Source organism: Engraulis encrasicolus, chromosome 23 (assembly GCF_034702125.1).
Source record: "Engraulis encrasicolus isolate BLACKSEA-1 chromosome 23, IST_EnEncr_1.0, whole genome shotgun sequence".
NCBI lineage: Eukaryota > Metazoa > Chordata > Actinopteri > Clupeiformes > Engraulidae > Engraulis > Engraulis encrasicolus.
This window is the reverse complement of record NC_085879.1, coordinates 36,861,206-36,873,575: the sequence shown is the minus strand read 5'-3', so window position 1 is coordinate 36,873,575 and position 12,370 is coordinate 36,861,206. Positions and strand designations below refer to the sequence as shown.

The window sequence follows — 12,370 nt, the reverse complement described above, 5'->3', positions numbered from 1 at the left end:
CTGAACTGGACAGACAGGCAGGTATACAGACACATACAGACATCAGGCAGACAGAGACAGACAGACATACAGGCAGGCAGCCTGGTACAAAGACTGGGTGATTCACATCATGATCATCTCTGCTCAACAATGGAGTCAGCGGGCGCTAGGCAACACATTCCTCCCATCACCTTGGGGTCAAAGGTCATGCCCTCTTGGTGCTGATGCTGAAGATCAATTAGATGACTCGCTTTTGATCATAAATTGTTTGAGAATGGCTTCATAAATTAGCTCTCTATCCTCTCTCTTGTTCTTTTTCCCTCCCCACACCTCACTTTGGTTTACGTAATTAATTAGCTTTCTCTCGTCCTGAAACTTTCTCTCTCTCTCTCTCTCTCTCTCTCTCTCTCTCTCTCTCTCTCTCTCTCTCTCTCTCTCTCTCCTCTGCCCTGACTCGACCCTAGCAGCATTCCCTGGCAGAGATCCCCTTCCGGAACTGGAATCTCGGAATCGGAATCTCAGCGGAGCTTCGGAACCTATAAATGGTTTGTTTGATATGAAAACAGGAAGAGTGCGTATGACTATTTGTCTTCCCCCTAATGTATCCCCATGGAGATGAGGGTTAGGATGAGAGTCAACAAATGTACTACGGACATTTCTGGAATCCAGCAGACTGTTAAATATGTAAGGCCTTTACGTAAGGAGAGAGTTGAACATGTGCCAACACACAAAACAAACGAAACTTCAGGCTGAGTTATGATGTGTTGTTTTTAAGAATATTAAAACACATAGCAAGTGCAACACATTCCTTTATCATAATTTATGCCACATTTCTGCAACAAGTCCTGATTCCATTATTTCTAGACGTAGAATACATTTTTGTCTTTGAGCATTCTAAAATGGAATGCATCCTACAGCAATGGGAGCTTAACTGCACATTGGAGACAGGTTAAAAGTAATTTCAAACAATACAAAGTTCATATTCATCTTATTTGGACTTAGAGTCCAACTGGAGGTCAGCTTTACCTTGCTGAAAGTTTATCATTAACTGTGACTTGGAATCAGTGTTTCAAAGCCATTTTGCTGTTGCTGGTCCTCACCAAACAAATCAATCAATGCACTCTAGTTGTCACGGACGCCAGGTTTCAGTAGACTGTTCATGTGGGGAGCCAGGCATCGTCGTTGAGGTAATGACTAATCCCTGGATGCAAGAAGACTGGTTCTCACTAGTGAAGGCCTCATAGCATCCTACCTCCTAGTTGTCATGCTAAGCATTATTCAGTGGATGCAAAGGGATTGGTCCTTGCTAGTACAGGTCCTATGGTGCCCAAGTTCCTCAATGCAAGAAGACATCATTGTCACAGTTACAAGGGGATGCACAGTTGTCACGGTAACCAGTCATCCCTGAATGCAAGAAAACTGGTCCTCGGCCAGTAACCAATTCAAGATGCATGACGCCAGATGCATCTTGAACTTTATTTTTTGGCACTTATTCCGCCGTGTGCAGAGTCAGACAGACCTACCTACTTTGAAAGGTCTGACACTTTTGTCCAGTACCTGCAACAAGTGACTTTGGATGTGCGCACCCTACCCTACCAAAAACAACTATCAGGATCGCCAGTCATCACTGGCCTGGCCTCCACCTCCCGTATTGCCGGAGCTGCTGGCGGCTTGAGGGCAACTCCTCCCAGTGTACACAAGTCTTCACTACGTAGTCCAACGAGGAGGACATCACTGCCAGTGTACCAGTAGGGTCACCACTGTAGGCAAGTGGCCTCACTAGTAAAGACCCCATGGTGACTCAGCTCCTGGTTGTCAGGGTAACCATTCATGACTGTAAGCAGGAGGACTGGTGCTCACTAGTCCAGTACCCATAGCATCCTACCTCCTGGCTGTCATGGTAACCAGTCATCTCTGGAGAGTTGCTAGTCATCACTGTAGGCAAGAGGACTGCACTAGTCCTCACAAGTCCAGTGTAATGTAATGTAATGTAATGTATTCTTCACTGTCGTCAAGAGTAATGGTCCTGGCTGGTGCAGTGTAATGCAATGTGATGTAATGCAATGTAATGAAATGTAATGTATTCATCCCTGTAGGCAAGAGGCCTGGTCTTGGCTACTCCAGTGTTCTGTAATGTAATGTAATGTAGTGTAAAGTAAAGTAACGTAATGTATTCATCACTGTAGGCAAGAGGCCTGGTCTTGGCTACTCCAGCGTTCTGCAATGTAATGTAAAGTAAAGTAATGTAATGTATTCATCACTGTAGACAAGAGGCCTGGTCTTCGCTGGTCCAGTGTAATGTAATGTAATGTAATGTAATGTATTCATCACTGTAGACAAGAGGCCTGGTCTTCGCTGGTCCTCCTCCTGTGTCTCCTCAGCTCCTGGCGTCCGGAGGGCAGCTCCCTCTCCAGGGGCGGCCGCTCCCTCCTGGGCAGCCTCAGCAGGAAGGTCCACATGGTGCCCACGCGGGGGAAGCCCTTCCTGGCCTTGCGGCTGCTCCAGCGCTCCTCGCCATGCTCCCGCTCCCCCGGGACCCGGATGCCGTACTCCTCCGTGGCGTGCCGGCTCAGCGTGAAGGCGGAGTCCCCACGCACCGCCATCGTGGAAAGCGCCTCGTAGTGGCCGGAGATGGAACTCCACTGCCCCGTCGCCAGGTTGTAGGAGTCCATCACACACCTGGTGATATAAAAAGTACATAAAGTAAAGAAATATAAAACAATAATAAAACAGTATAATATATATATATATATATATATATATTATTAAAGACATTCACTAATGTTACCCTTTTCATGAATACTTACCACCACCATCAAATTCTAAGTATTCATTATGACTGAAAAAAATGCAATTTTCATACATGAAAAGGGGGATCTTCTCCATGGTCCACCATTTTGAATTTCCAGAAATAGCCATTTTTAGCTGCAAAAATGACTGTACTTTGGCCATACCCGAAAATAATAGTTTATTATTCAGTAAACTTTCATGAAAACATCAAATTTGGCAATAGGCAGCCCAGTTTCAATGAGCAGCATAGTTGCAGTACCTTTTTTGACCATTTCCTGCACAGTGTCCCTTTAACATATCGTGTTTTTGTCCTGCTTGTCTCACTAAGTTGTGCGTATTTTTTTGTTGTCCAGTATGGTGTTCCAATTTCCTGCCATTTTGTCTAAACTCTGCATATCTTGATTGCATATTTTGGCTATGTTCTACATATTTTTATGTCTGCATGGTTATGTCCTGCATGGTTCTACGTCTTCTATGCCTAATCTTTCATGCCTTTGCTCTTTGTGGATATGCTGTATTTGTGAGATGTCTGCTTTGTCTCCATGAGTGCTCTATGTCAGTGTTTCTCAACTGGTGGGTCGCGACCCAAAAGTGGGTCGCGGAGGGGTCATGGGTGGGTCGCGGAGCCGTGGTGTAAAAAAAATCGTAATTCATTGATTCGCTAAAAAAAAAAAAAAAACATCCAACTTTTCCTGCAACAATTTACAAGAGATAGTAGCATGCAACCAGTCATTCGAGTGTCGCTAAAAAAATTGGGTCGCGACAGAATGAGAGTGGAAAATGGTGGGTCCCAAGACTGTTCCAGTTGAGAACTATGTAGTGTATTTAGCCTTTATTGCTTTCTTGGCTAGGGCTCACTTGGACAAGAGGCAACAGCCTCAATGTGACTACCCTACAGGAAAAATAAGTTACAGTAAAGGGACACTGTGCAGGAAATGGTCAAAAAAGGTACTGCAACTATGCTGCTCATTGAAACTGTGTTGCCTATTGCCAAATTTGATCTTTACATGAAAGTTTACTAAGTAATAAACAAATATTTTCTAGTATGGTCCAAGTACAGTCATTTTTGCAGTTAAAAATGGCTATTTTTGGAAATTCAAAATGGCGGACCATGGAGAAGATCCCCCTTTTCATGTATGAAAAGTGCAATTTTTCCAGTCATAATGAATACTTAGAATTTGATGCTGGTGGTAAGTATTCATGAAAAAGGTAACATTAGTGAATGGGCAGCATGAATTCTGGAAATAAACAACTAAAAATCTCACACAGTGTCCCTTTAAAAATAAATGAATGAAAAGCACTAAAGTAATGCACTAAAGTAATTCTGGTGGAGTTGGGACACAACATACTATACTATAATACTGTACTATACTATACTAGATTCAATCCATGCAGTACACAGAGGATCAGACATGTTGGAATTGGACTGTACATCACAGAGTTGCAAGTTCAATGCCCAGTGCCCACCCGTACCGATCCCCTTCCTCCATCCATGGCTGAAGTGACCTTGAGCAAGGTACCTAACCCCACATTGCTCCAGAGACTGTAACCAATACCCTGTAAAATAAATGTAAGTTGCTTTGGACAACAGCATCAGCTGAATGTAATGTCATTTTGTGGGATTGTGGGCAGGATTTCATCAGACACATCTGGCAACAACTGTTTGTGGCCGTCACGCACCTGAGGAAGTCATCGTCGGGGCCGTTGCGCACCACATACAGGTGATGGCGGTGGGAGGCCAGGTAGTGGCCGTAGCTACGCGGCCGCACCAGAGTCGTCACCAGCTCCCACCGCTGCTGCTCCCCCGCACCACACAACCTGAGGAGGTCAAGGGGTCAAGGTCAAGGTCAAGGTCAAAGTCAAGAGACTTCTTTCATGAAATGTGTATAATTGTGCCTCAATAAAACTATATGTTGCAATAAATGAATCCTTTTTCCATGACTGTAGTGTTGTAGTCTGCTATTGTCTGATGTTCCGTATATATAGCCTATACATACAGGGGTTGGACAAAATAACTGAGACACCTGTCATTTTAGTGTGGGAAGTTTCATGGCTCAAGTGGACCAGCCTGTTGGCCAATCTTCATTAATGGCACATTGCACCAGTAGAGTGAAGTGTGAGGGTTCAATTAGCAGGGTAAGAGCACAGTTTTGCTCATAATGTTGCAATTCACACAACATTATCGGTGACATGTCAAAGTTCAAAAAGGAGAAATCTTGGTACGTGTGTAACTGTTGCATCTTTGACCATGACAGCCAGTCTTTGTGATGTATCAAAAGCCACAGTATCCAAGGTAATGTCTGCATACCACCAAGAAGTATAAACCACATCCAACAGGATTAACTGTGGATGCAAGACACTAAATGACACTAAAATGACAGGTGTCTCAGTTATTTTGTCCAACCCCTGTATATAGTGTGTAGGTACAGTATTTTGTAATGATTACTGTACATTACGTCCTGGGTTTTATACTGTATAGAGTGTCATTAATGTGATTGAAATGTAGGGTATTTATGCTGACTTGAAATGGAGTACATTTTATTATCTTTTAGTATCTTACTTAGGTTTTGTGAATATGAATATTGTGAATATTTTGTGAATATGAATATTGTGAATATTTTTAAGCGTAAAATCCATTCAAGCCGTTCTTTTATGGTTTTACCGACAATAAAAGGCATTCTATTCCATTGACTTTCCCAGTGTTCCAGAACCTACTCGTAGATCTCCGTGGCGTCCTTGGGCCTCAGGAGGCAGATGAAGGCGCGGCTCATGGCCCGGGTACACGGAACGTTGGCCGCCGCCCTCGGCAGGTGAGGGGCAGGTGCCCAGGTGCGCTGCTCAGGCCAATACACCTGTCCAAGTCAAACGTTTGAACGTTTATTTATTTCACAAAGGGACAGCATGTGTGCGCACAACCACTTGCATGCACACTCATACAGATGTGCATGCACTCATGCACAGGCATATACACACACACACACACACACACACACACACACACACACACACACACAAACACAAACACAAACACATGCATGCACACGCACTAATGTGCTAGTTAGCGGCACATTAAGTCAAGTGAATTCACACCTCAACAGACGCCATGGTCTTCCTCTGGAACTCTCCACCCAGCGCGTATAACCCCCCCTGGTGGGCCAGCAGGGAAGCATTGTAGCGGAGCTGCGCGGGGCTCGGAAACACACTCCACACGTCGGCCTCAGGGTCGTAGCAGAAGCCGGCGTCCACGACAGTCTTGTTGACGTCCGCCACCCCGCCCACCACATACAGCTTGTTGTCGAGCACGGCCACGCCCGCGTTGGTGGTGCTGGCCACTAGGGGCAGTGTGGTCAGGATCCTCCAGATGTCGTCCTCCTCGTCCAGGTAGCACACGGTGCGGCAGGTGTCCTGTGGTCGACATCATAGCAACACATGGAACATGGGGCTCTTTCCATTATACTCACTCCTGTCCTCTACCCGTGCTTGTGGCCTGGTGCTTTCAGGCATGAAAATCCCTCACCTTTCGGCGAAATTCGCCGTTTTGAAATCAAAATGGGTCATTTCTGTGAATCGTGTAGATCCGAGGAGAAATTTTTAAGGGGGGTGGGGGGGGTCGAGCGAGGAGAAAAGTGTAGCGCCAACTTACTGTATCATTGTGTAGCGCTCTACCGCAGAAAACTTCATAGTTTCAGGAGAGATTCCACAACTGACAATGACGTTTGGCCAATCACAGCATTTGTTGCTGTCGGCACAGCCAATAACGTGAACGAGCTCAATCTAAGTCCCGCCCTTCATACTTCTCTTTGAAAGCGCAATTTTAAACAGGTGCAGCTTTGGTCTGCGGGGCTGGCGTGGTTGTATCAAATATCTTTCTTCATAGTTCTAGAACATCTCTGATTATAAGAAAATGTCCAAACGATCTGTCACAGAAGGTCTACACGTTTCCCAGAGAGGTAGCTATTTGAGATCATGATTCTTGTTATGAGAGAACATAAGCATTTCGATGAGAAGTGAGTGGATGTAATTAGCCACAGCTGTTTTTCCTAATAATTTGAAACCGCATTTGCCCTGCCCACGTGAAAAAGTATTTATTCTCAAAAGAGCTCCGTTAATGAAAGCTTGGGTAGGCCTACGGCACGTTATCCTGACGGCTATTTTAACGGGGCTGTGCGCTACAAAATGAAGAAAGTATCTACATAGGCCTATGCTACGCGAGGCATCCAACATGCTTCGTAATATGCTGCGGCTTCTTATAGCACGCACGAGAGAGAGGGAGAGGGAGAAAGAGCGAAGCCTAACTTAGTCAATCATTTGACACGGGACAGCCTACATCTAAATGACATTTTAAAAATCTACGATTTATATTTAGTGGAACACGGTCAAACTTTTTTTTTCACGGTCAAAGTTGGAGCTTTCATAGGGAAAATGATGATTAACTTCAAAGATCACAACCAGGCAAGCGCTGAGGGGACATTGGATAGTGTTGAGAGGAGGGGGTGCTTAGTTGCCATTGGGGGGCATTAGTCTATTTTATTTTTAAGGGGGGCATTGGCAGGGCATCTATCTATCTATCTATCTGCCCCCTCATCAGACATGACAGCATGACAATCATGAATAGCGAAGATGGTTGGCAGTTCTTCTTATGTTCACTGTCCCTGGGTCGCTACAGTATGCTCAAAAGTCATCATATAAAGACGGTTTTACCTAAATTTTCTTCCATGAGAGACCATGCCCCCAGACCCCCCTAGTATGACTCTTACACAACATTATCCCCCAAAAATGCCACTGCACACCACACATGCGCGCGCACCGCTGCAGCACACGCGCCGCTCCGTGCCACCGCGCCACGCCGCGCCTTTCTCACCTTTTTCACCCCTGACCCGTTTTCATGCCTGGCTTTGCTGACGCCCCGCCTACGTGGAGAAAACAATAAAGTTTCCTCGCTGTCAGCCTAGCCACAACAACTTTTGGGGGACTTTACCCCTTTCCCCTTTCAACATCTTGATTGCAAACGAGAAAATTGCCATTGTATTGTGCTTTTGCAAGATGTTGCCTTAAAGGGCAACTCCTGCCAAATTCAATGTACTGTTGTATTGGTCACGCTACCCTTGACTTGTCAGTACCCGGTGACGCCGCAGTTTTTGGCTCAGCCCTTTCCGAGATATGAGCTATTCTAATGGGGGCAACTTTTGTTTACATTTCAAAAAAACATTTTTATTTATTCCCAAAAACATCCAAAAGGTTATGCAACATCAGCAGACAGCTAGCAAATAGCGATACCTTTTGGGAAAATATTTGGAGTAGGCCTATGCTCATTTAAAAAAAAAAAAATGTAAACAAACTTCTGTCGTGAATGACATCTTGTGACATCATCACAAGGCCACAAGCTCAAGGGAGGACGGGAGTTAGGATAATGGAAGGAACCTGTTACAACGCTCACGCTCACGGACATGTATTGCGCTGGAAGGCAGCAAGCAGTTAATTAACTCTTCAACGAGGATAAACTCGCGCATCTTATCCATGGTGTCAATATTCAAAGCAGTGCACCAGCGAGGTAGCGGCGAGGTAGTCTTTAACCGGCTGAACTCTACAAAAGTTTGGTCCATGGAATACATCAAACATGGGATGCATGGAACATGGAACATGGTTTCTCTACTGCAGCTCTGAGGAGAGTGATATGGGTTCTCAGTGTTTATCAACACAATGTTATGAGGAGGGGCAAGACACTGGCAGCCAACCATGTGAGCTAATTTTTTTGACAGACAGCGGTTTCCAACAATCAGAGGTTGAGTTGTGCGCAGCTTAGGTTCGAGCAGTCAGGTTATAAACAAAATTTAGAACCCATGTATAGGATTGCCCCCCACCCCATCTCTCTCTCTCTCTCTCTCTCTCTCTCCCTCTTCCTATTCGTCTCTCTCCACAGATGGTGTGGCAGGTGTCCTGTGTCCTGTCCAGGATACCTGCAGCCAGGGCCACTTTGGCTGGGCCCGGGACAAAGACATATGAAAGGGCCCCAAACCCAATACATACAGTACAATGTAATGAGGATGCATTTCCTCTCTCCCTGAGCCCGGGACAAGTGCCCCTTTGTCCCCCACTGTCAGCTTCCCTGCCTGCAGCTGATGTAAGGAGGGTGCCTCGCCCCCCGCCCCCTCTCTCTCCCTCTCTCTCTCTCTCTCTTTCACTCTCTTTCACTCTCTCTCTCCCTCCCTCTCTCTTTCTCTCCCTTGCCCTCCCTCTCTCTCTCATACCCCTACAGGGATCAACCAGTTACCTGAAACAGCTCCGTGGAAGTTGAGTGGCTGCCCACCATAGCGTAGGAGCTTGGCGTTAACGACTCCACGTAAGAGACCATCTCCTGGGGCAGACAGGCGAGCTCTCCCTTCAGGTCTGCATACATGTCCCTTATAGAGAGAGATACAGTACACGCAGAGATTCTTTAAGTATATAGAGATATGCCAATGTAATAGGTTGCTATGGGCACCTAAAATGACCAGGTTCCGGTCTGCCTAAAGGGGCGTGTCATAATACTCCTAGCATTGAATAGAACAGTCCTTAGATCTGCCTAGGTCTGCCTAAAGGGGGATTTTCCCCCCCTCCCCCTTGCAATAATAGAACCCGGAAACAATGGGTGAACGGAACCTCTCTCTCTCTACTCTCTCTGGTACACGTGTACATAGACAGGTGTGTGTAAGATGGAAATGAGACAGACAACATCACATTGAACAACACAAGTGAGAAATACCACTCGACTAGAGGAAACATGAAAAATATGTGTAGACACAGCCAAAAAATGTACCAGACACACTGTTAAACATTGCAAGCCAGTTGAACGTAAAAAAAGCTCTGCTGCCTCAAGTTTGTAAGTTAGCTCAACTCGAAGCTAGAGATAGTAGTAGTAGTAGTAGCAGTAGTGGAAGAAGTAGTAGTAGTTGGGCCGTTTTGTCTGGGCCCGGGACTAAGTGATTCGAAAGGGATCAAACACACCATTCAAAACATACCATGTAATGGGGACCCTCTTTTCCTGGGCCCAGGACAACGGACCGATTTGCCCCGCCCCCCAGTAGTAGTAGTAGTAGTAGTGGTAATGGTAAAAAAACTCACCTTATGAACAGCGCAGCACTGTGGAAGAGGTCCATCAGGCCATAGGTGGCAGCAGTGTGGTACATTAGCATGCAGTTGTCTGAGTCGATGATGTCACTCAGGTGCTCTGTGACGCACTGCACCTGAGGAAATAAACAAATGAGACTTTATTTCTGCCTGTAGCGTACTTGTTTCTCCAGGTTGGTATTATAGTACTATATGCAGAAACACATACTGTATGCACATTTTACAAAATATTTTGTTTGGTTTTCAGTATTCTAGTATGTCTGAGCTTTCCAGGGAGACAAAACATGTGGTGGTAGGCTGTCTGAGTGAACAGGAGATTCTGAAAAAGGTATTTGTCTCAAAAAGGTAATTTCACACATAAAGAACTGTTTTGGAAAGTGTTACAACAATGAAAAGAATAGCTAACACGTTATAATGATGATTTCCTGTTTAGCATTTGTTAAGCATTGTTTTAACCTTTGGTAACCTTCATCTAACTATGTGTTAACCATATATATTTTTTTAACTCTCATCAACTGTGCTGCCAAATCTGACATTCATATTGACTGAGTAATAAACTAATATTTACTAGTATGACCAAAGTCTAGTAAGTTTTGCAGCTAAAAATGTCTATCTCTGGAAATTCAAAATGACGGACATGGGAAAGATCCACATTTTCACACCATTTTCCCAGTCATAATTTGATGGTGGTGGTAAGTATTAGTGAACAATGTAACATTTATTAATGGGCAGCATGAATTCTGGAAATAAACTACTGAAAATGTTGCACGGTGCACCTTTAACCATTAATACGATTGGAAGGAATAAATATAATACGAATAAACCTGCAGGAAGGCGGCAACCTCGATGACCTCTACGATCTCGTCTGCGCTGAGTAGGGGTCGCGACCCCAGCAGGATGCCCAGGGTGACCAGGAACCCGCGGGCACTGAGACCCTGCAGGCATATCTCCGGCTGCCGGCTCTCGCGCATGCCCGACTCGAACAGGGCACGGAAGTACTCGCATGTGCTGGCCAGCAGGCGGCGCTCCACTGGGAACACACTGCCCTCCACTCGCACCTTAATGATGATGATAATAGTATTAACTTGGGTAGTTGCCAATGCGAAATTGCATTACAAACAACAAAGTAGCTAACAAGTACCTTTGTATAGCACTTTTCATGGTACTCAAAGACGCTTTAAAGGAAGTTCAAACACACATGCACGCAGGTGCGCGCGCGCACGCACACACACACACACACACACACACACACACACACACACACACACACACACACACACACACACAGGCCAAACTTTATATCTTTGATACCTTAATGATGGCCGGACACACACTGTCCCCGTCATCTGCTCTTACGGTCGCCGGCGGCCACACACTCTCTTCTCCTTTCAAGATGGCTGGGCACGAACCCTCGTCTTCTGTCACAGTCCCTGGTGGACACACACTGTCCTCGTCCCTCGTCATGGAGGCTGAACACACGCTTTCCTTGTCCCTTGCCATCGCTGGAAAAACACTTCTCTCTTTCTCCGAAATGACTAATGGACACACACACTCCTCCTTCTCCGTCGTAATGGTCAAAGGATCCACACGGCATTCTCTTTTATCCTCGCCTTCCCTAGATACACTCTGGTCCTCTTTCATGATCGATGATGATGAAGACACACTACCCTCGTCTGTCACCATCAGTGGACAAATGCCCTGTTCGTCCATGACGATGGCTGGACCCTCTCCCCTCTCCTCCTCCTCCTCCTCCTCCTGAGCAACATTCTCCTTATCATTCCCGATGAGTAATAAAGACAAGCTCGCCTCTTCCTCCAACCTCTCGTTTGCTTGGCTCGACGAACGTGCAGTCTCCTGATCCGGCACGATGACGAATGGACTGTCCTCCTTTTCCTGAGTGAGGCTCCCCTCACCCTCCTTACTCAGGATAGCCAGCCACAAACTCTCCTCTAGCCTGTGGAGCTCTGTGGAGTCTTCCAGATCCACATCAGCCCTCCCCGACGATGGATGTGGGCCCCCTGGATGTGTTGTACTATATACCCCTTCTGGGTCCTCACTCTCCGCACCAGAATGACCCACCGTCACTGGATGGTGAGTCCATGTTGGCGATAACACGGTGGATACCACTTTGAGTTCATCATTGTCTGATCCAGATCCACACAGCAGTGTAGGGTTCTCTAATCCAGACTCAGCCCGCGCCATTGCATGTAGAGACATGGTGGAAGCCATTTTGAGTTCATCATTCTCTGTTACGGAATCACGTAGGGGCACAGCTTCAACTTCGAGTTCATCATCATTCTCTGATCCAGAAGAATTACCCGGCATTTTGGGCTGAGGGCTCTCTGAGCCAGAACCAGACCCAGCCACCATCATCAGTGGATGTAGTGCTGACGGTGACGCCATGTTGGGCCCATCGCCACTGTCTGGTCCAGAACAGGGCACATTAGTGTCGGATCCAAAACAGGTCATGGCATTGGACTCATCAGTGTTTGAT

The 12,370-nt window shown here is 46.0% G+C and overlaps 1 protein-coding gene across 1 annotated transcript in view; it reads right to left on the bottom strand.

Annotated features, from left to right (window-relative positions):
* Nucleotides 1-2,075: 2,075 nt before the first annotated feature.
* Nucleotides 2,076-12,370, bottom strand: part of kbtbd13a (kelch repeat and BTB domain containing 13a) — an 11,288-nt gene continuing 993 nt past the window's right edge. Inside the window, exons 1-8 of the mRNA XM_063189566.1 lie at nucleotides 11,188-12,370; nucleotides 10,701-10,934; nucleotides 9,871-9,992; nucleotides 9,041-9,170; nucleotides 5,860-6,174; nucleotides 5,485-5,621; nucleotides 4,450-4,587; nucleotides 2,076-2,658 (exon numbers count right to left, since the gene is read on the bottom strand). The exon at nucleotides 11,188-12,370 is cut by the window's right edge and continues 993 nt beyond it. Of these exons, the coding sequence (XP_063045636.1) occupies nucleotides 2,307-2,658; nucleotides 4,450-4,587; nucleotides 5,485-5,621; nucleotides 5,860-6,174; nucleotides 9,041-9,170; nucleotides 9,871-9,992; nucleotides 10,701-10,934; nucleotides 11,188-12,370 (2,611 nt within the window). The 3' untranslated portion in view covers nucleotides 2,076-2,306. The remainder of the gene's footprint in view (nucleotides 2,659-4,449; nucleotides 4,588-5,484; nucleotides 5,622-5,859; nucleotides 6,175-9,040; nucleotides 9,171-9,870; nucleotides 9,993-10,700; nucleotides 10,935-11,187) is intronic.